The 6,185-nt window shown below is 51.8% G+C and overlaps 1 protein-coding gene across 1 annotated transcript; it reads right to left on the minus strand.

Moving 5' to 3' along the window:
* Positions 1 to 5,180: 5,180 nt before the first annotated feature.
* Positions 5,181 to 5,579, minus strand: LOC136533728 (uncharacterized). The gene has a single exon (XM_066526264.1). It carries the CDS (start codon positions 5,577 to 5,579, stop codon positions 5,181 to 5,183), a length of 399 nt encoding a protein of 132 aa, XP_066382361.1.
* Positions 5,580 to 6,185: the final 606 nt, after the last annotated feature.

The raw sequence follows: 6,185 nt of genomic DNA on the forward strand, positions 1-6,185 counted from the left end.
CCGAACTCCGTTTTTGATGATCCACATATGGATGGAAAGCTAATTTGATAAGGAAGCCAATTCAAGTGGTTTCACATCAAAACCTCTTCGGAATCAACAGGAATAGTTGAAACAAGTCAGCATCTAGAATCTGCCAGGGTGCTGCGACACCTACTTTTGGTCCGTTGGACCGTGTATCGTGTTTGGGCCCATTAGGGGGCGCGTCCAGGGTAGGCGATGACCCTAAGACCTTTATAATCATACGCCCCCGCCGTCATTAGGTTTTGGGTTTTGCTTAGATTATTCTGTCAAGAAATAGTTTCGCCGTTCTTTGGTTTGTGAGACCCCAACTCGTGAGATTAATCATTCATCTGCAATTTGGTTGCTTTCTTTCTTGTTCTTGCTTATATTCTTCGTTGCTCAGGCAGGGATTAACCTTCTTGGTGAGGTCAACCTGGTCCAAGACTTGGTTGACAACCAGAGGAGCTGTGGTGCTAAGATTGCAGGGTTCGATCTTTCGATCTGAAGCCGGATCAGTGTGTCATTCTCCGCCACAACGATAGTTACCATCACCTGACGGAAGATCGGGATCCCCGTCTCCATTAGGATCCATGTTTGCCATTCATGACAGAGTCGGCATGGCCCACATGGGGCATCCCTCTGCTCCTTACCTATCCCTCGGTATTCGTCTGAGCCGTCTGATCGACTGTAGAAGCCCATTGGTCTCTCCTCGGTGGAGATCTCGTTATTGGGCCCTTCCAAGTCTTGCCTAGGAAGGTGGAGGGCCGCCTGCGTGTGGTTGCACCTCGTTCCCTATGCCTGGCGTGTGGTAGTGGTGGGCCATGCTCAGGCCATGTTCCATCTAGCCAGGCATCGTCTCGTCAGGCAGGGCGTATCCATCGGTCAGGACGCGTCCCACCGCATCCCATCCGCATTGAATGAGGGATGGGAGAGGGTTTTTCACCCCAATCCTTTGCCTTTCCCCAACTACTGTGTCTCCTCCTTAAATAGGGGGAGGGAGAGGGTCTTTGTCCCGTTCCTTCACCTATTCCCCAACTACCGCCTCTCCTCCTTCTTCCTTCTCACCAAGAGTGTTCGCGTGCCGCAGTGGTTCCTAGGAGAAAAAGGGTAGAGTGAGGGAGAGGAGAAACTTATAGATCCGTTCGTGAATCTAGAGTACAATGTCGAGCTAGAGGCCATCGAACATGGATGAGACGGTGTTGGTCGCCTTCGCCGAGAAGGGGCTGCTTCTGCCAAAGGGGGTGGCGCGTTGGAGGGCTCCTACGGCGGAGGCTTTTCTGTGACCTCGGGCCAGCGAGGTTGTCTCCATCCTCTCCTTCCATGAGCGTGGGCTAGGATACCCCACGCACTAGTTCTTGTATAGGCTCCTCAATGAGTGGGGCCTAGAGCTACAGCACCTCAATCCGACTAGGGTGCTGCATGTCGCCGGCTTCATCATGGTCTACGAGGCCATCCTCGGGATGGAGCCGCACGTGGATTTCTTCTGGTGGATCTTCACCAGGCGGGCTTTGTTGGAGGGGAAGCCGGCTAGGACCGCGCCAGTTGGTGGCTTCACCCTATAGAAGAAGCTGAGTTCGTTGGGCTCTTACCCCATGTACACCCCCTACGACTCCAATCAGGGGTGGCACGGGGAGTGGTTCTACATAAGGAACCCAGAGGAGGTGCCATTCTTATCGTTCACCGGTAGGAGGCCGGAGAGGCGGGAGAGCTGGTCGTGGGGCCCCTCTAGCCGGCAGAACAAGCTAGAGATCGTTTGGGTAAAAAGTATTTATTTATATGATGGTAAAAAAGAGAGGTGGTATCGCACCCCCATGGAGCCCTCGAGCAACCCGGGCCGAAAGTGTTCGGGCCGGGGTGCTTTGTAGTAGCAAACGTTTAATGAAAGAAAGTGGTAAGACTGAATTTTTAGGGGAAGAAACGACGTAACTGTTTGATGTTCCAAGTGTTGGTGAGAATGTCGCCGTTGTCGTCCTTCAGTCGGTAGGCGCCCGGTCAGAGCACCTCGATCACCATATAGGGTCCTTTCCAAGGCGGAGAGTTTGTGTTTCTCCTTGGTTGATTGAGTCCTTTGAAGCATGAGGTCTCAGACCTCGAGGATTCTTCCTCTGATTTTTCTTTTGTGGTACCTACGAAGAGTTTGCTGGTAGCGAGCAGAACGAATGACAGTCGTCTCATGGGCCTCCTCGAGTAGGTCGACTGCATCTTGTTGAGCCTCCATGGCTCGATCGCGATCGAAGGCCTTCACTCTTGGGACATCGTGGTCGAGGTCAGAGGGCAACACAGCCTCAGCTCTATAGGCCAGGAAGAAAGGTGTGAACCCTATGGATCAGATTAGGGTCGTTCTCAGGCTCTAGAGGATCGCTGGGACCTCTACAACCCATCGCTTGGCGTACTTGTTGAGTCGGTCGAAGATGCGTGGCTTAAGTCCTTAGAGGACCATGCCATTGGCACGCTCGACCTGACCATTAGTATGTGGATATCCGACCGAGGCTCAGTCGATCCTGATGCCGTATCCATCACTAAAGTCCAGGAACTTCTTCCCAGTGAAGTTAGTTCCATGGTTAGTGATGATACAGTTAGGAACACCGAATCGATAGATGATGTCGAGAAAGAACTTGACCGCCTCTTCCAAGCGAATGTTGGTGATAGGCTTCGCCTCTATTCACTTGGTGAATTTGTCTACCACCACGAGTAGGTGAGTGAAGCCACCTGGGCCCTTTTTGAGGGGACCTACCATGTCGAGGCCCTCTACCATGAATGGCCAGGTGATGGGGATGGTTTGAAGCTCCTATGCCGGCAAATGAGTTTGCCGAGCGTAGAACTGGCATCCCTCACACCTACGGATAGCCTCCTCTGCATATCGTAGTGCGATGGGCTAGTAAAAACCTTGATGAAAGGGTTTTCTGACCAAAGACCTCAGGGGCGTGTGGTGTCCATAGATTTTGAGCATAGACCTCAAGGAGGAGCTATTTCCCTTGGTCAGTAGGGACGCACTTCATGAGTACTCACGACGGACTTCATTTGTAGATTTCATTACCGATTGCGATGAATGTCTTAGCGTGTCAAGTGATTCATCGCACTTTAGTCCTCTCTGGTGGGAGAACCTCCTCGAGGAGGTAGGTGAGTAGCGGCACTCACTAGTCGGCTTGATCGAGTGCCACCATGGCGACATCAGCGAGCGATGTCGTTACGGAAGCACCAAGGTCAGAGCCCTCGAGCATTGAGTTGGCATCGGGGTGTGTCTGGATCGGTCCTTCTAGGATGTGGGCAGACGACTCATGAAGGTCATTGATGAAGACCCCATCTAGAGACAGAGCTCGCTTGGTAGCTAATTTTGTGAGAAAATCGGTGGCATCGTTGTCCTTTCGAGGGACATGATGTAGTTCGATCCCCTAGAATTTGTCCTCGAGCTTGCACACCTCCTGACAGAATGCTGTCATGAGGGGGCTTTTGCAAGAGGACTCCTTTATGACCTAGTCGATGACCAGCTCAGAGTCGTCGCGGATGTAGAGCCACATAGCACCGAGCTCGATGGCGATACGTAGTCCGTTGATGAGGGCCTCGTATTCTATGGTGTTGTTTGAGGCCAAAAAGTGGAGGCAGATTGTGTAGCAGAGCCCACTCCCATCCATAGAGATCAGAACCACTCCAGCCCCTGAGCCGGGTGCCATTATGGATCCATCAAAGTACATCGTCTAGTACTCGTAGGTGACGTCTGGGGTCAGGAGCTGGACCTCTGTCCATTCAGTGACAAAGTCCACAAGAGTCTAAGACTTAATAGCGATATGGGGGATATACCTGATGTCGTGGCCCATTAGCTCGAGTGCCCACTTGGAGATTCGTCCCGCGACATTGCGGTTGTGGATGATATCTCTAAGCGGGTATGATGTGACGACCGAGACTTCATGGTCAGTGAAGTAGCGTAGGAGCTTTTGGGTCACCATCAGCACGGCGTTAGGAGTTTTTGCACCTGAGGGTACCAGACCTTGGGGTCGGTGAGTATCTCCCCGATGAAGTATATAGGTCGTTGGACCTTAAGGTGGTGTCCTAGCTCCTCCCTTTCGATGACTAGGGTAGCGCTCACCACGTGGTTGCTTACCATGATGTAGAGGAGGAGGGGTTCTCCCTATTTGGGAGCGACGAGGATTGGGGACGATGCCAGAGACACTTTGAGGCTCTCCCAAGCCTGTTGTGCCTCCTCAGTCTAGACGAAAGCATTTGTCTTTTTGAGAAGCTTGTAGAAAGGCATCCCTCGTTTGCCTAGTCAAGAGATGAATCGGCTCAGGGTAGCCAAACAGCTGGTGAGCCTCTATACGCCCTTGACGTTGCGTATTGGGCCCATGTTGAAGATGGCCATGATTTTTTTGGGGTTGGCCTCGATGCCGCGTTCGAACATGATGTATCCAAGCAGCTTCCCCTTCAGAACCTCAAAAACACATTTTTGGGATTCAATTTGATGTTAAACCTTCAGAGGTTCATGAACGTTGCGGCCAAGTTTGCGATCAGGTTGCAAGCTTGAGCCATTTTGATAACTATGTTATCAACATAGACGGTGATTGTTGGTTTTGGCCATTCAACTTGGTCAGGCTGATCGAGCGGGTCGATTTGATCGGTGAAGCATTGCTGCATGCACCATTGATAGGTGGCGCCAGCGTTCTTTAGACTGAAAGGTATGGTTACATAGCAGTACGAACCATACGGGGTGATGAACGAAGTTGCGAGCTGGTCAGACTCTTTCATCATGATCTAGTGGTAGCCTGAGTAGGCATCCAGAAAGGAGAGGATTTCGCATCCTGAGGTGGAGTCGACTATCTGGTCTATGCGTGGTAAATGAAAATGGTCCTTTAGACACGCCTTGTTGAGGCCAATATAATCTTCACACATTCTCCATTTCCCAGTCTTCTTTTTAACAAGAACATGATTGGCAAGCCAGTTGGAGTGGTATACCTCTTTGATGAATCCGACTACTAGGAGTTTGGCGACCTCCTTGCCTATGGCCCTGTGCCTTTGGTCATCAAAGCGACATAGGCATTGCTTGGCGGGCTTCGAGCCAGGATGAGGCATAGTGCATGCTCGGCGACCTCCCACGGTATGCCTAGCATGTCAAAAGGTTTCCATGGGAAGACATCGTGCTTGATGCGTAGAAAGTTGGTGAGCTTGCATTCCTATTTGGCCAGGAGCTAGGTCCTGATCCACACCATCTTGGTAGGATCAGTGGGGTCGATACCGACCGCCTTAGTTTCCTCAAGTGGGTGGAAGGCAGTTGAGAAGGTTGGCTTGTTGAAGTCTAGGACTGCTAGGGTCGACAACTCCCTGAGCCGTGGGAGCTCGGAAGAGTTGATGACGGTAGTGGCAAGCTTGTAATGCTCGCGGCCGCATGTGTAGGTGTGCGAAAAGGTGCTACCCATAGTGATGACGCCATTCGGTCTCGACATGTTCAACTTCAGGTAGGTGTAGTTGGAGACCACCATGAACTTGGCGTAGCATGGCCACCCTAAGATGGCATGGTAAGACCCTGGGAAGTCCACCACCTCGAAGGTAAGCACCTCCGAGCGGAAGTTGGCTTGGTCGCCGAACATGAGGGTAGATCGATCTGCCCGAGCGGGTATGCCTTCGCTCTCAGGATCACACCATGGAAGGGATAGCTCGCCGGGTGGAGCTCTGATGGGGGATGTGCATGGCGTCGAGGGTGTCAACGTAGAGAATATTGAGGCCATTGCCTCCGTCCATCAGCACCTTGGTGAGGTGCTTCTTGTGGATGATGGGGTCGACGATGAGCGGGTAGCGACCTGGTCTGGTGACGTGGGAAGGATGGTTCCTCTAATCAAAAGTGATCAGAGATTCTAACCAGCGAAGGAAGAAGGGAACGACTGTTTCAGTGATGCTTGCCTCTCTATAATGTACTTTATGCTGGCGCTTGGAGTAGATGGCATCGGATCCCTCGAAGATCATGATGCATTCCTTAGGGTTGAGAAAGCCATCCCCATCCTTACCCACTATGCCTCCTTTCTTGGCTACTACCTCCTTGCCTTTTCCTTCTTTCGGCCCGTCGGCCTATCGTAGGAAGCGTTTGAGGAGCTCACAATCCTTGTAGAGGTGTTTGACGAGGTAGGTGTTGTTGGTGCATGGGTTATCCATGAGCTTGTTGAAGTGGTTACACTAGCCCTGATGGGGTTGCTTGCCCG

The sequence above is a fragment of the Miscanthus floridulus genome, unplaced genomic scaffold, assembly GCF_019320115.1.
Source record: "Miscanthus floridulus cultivar M001 unplaced genomic scaffold, ASM1932011v1 os_1153_1_2, whole genome shotgun sequence".
NCBI classification, from domain to species: domain Eukaryota; kingdom Viridiplantae; phylum Streptophyta; class Magnoliopsida; order Poales; family Poaceae; genus Miscanthus; species Miscanthus floridulus.

Excerpts from the sequence above, each read along its gene's own strand:
- LOC136533728 (XM_066526264.1), bottom strand. The coding sequence starts at position 5,579 with ATGTTCGGCGACCAAGCCAACTTCCGCTCGGAGGTGCTTACCTTCGAG.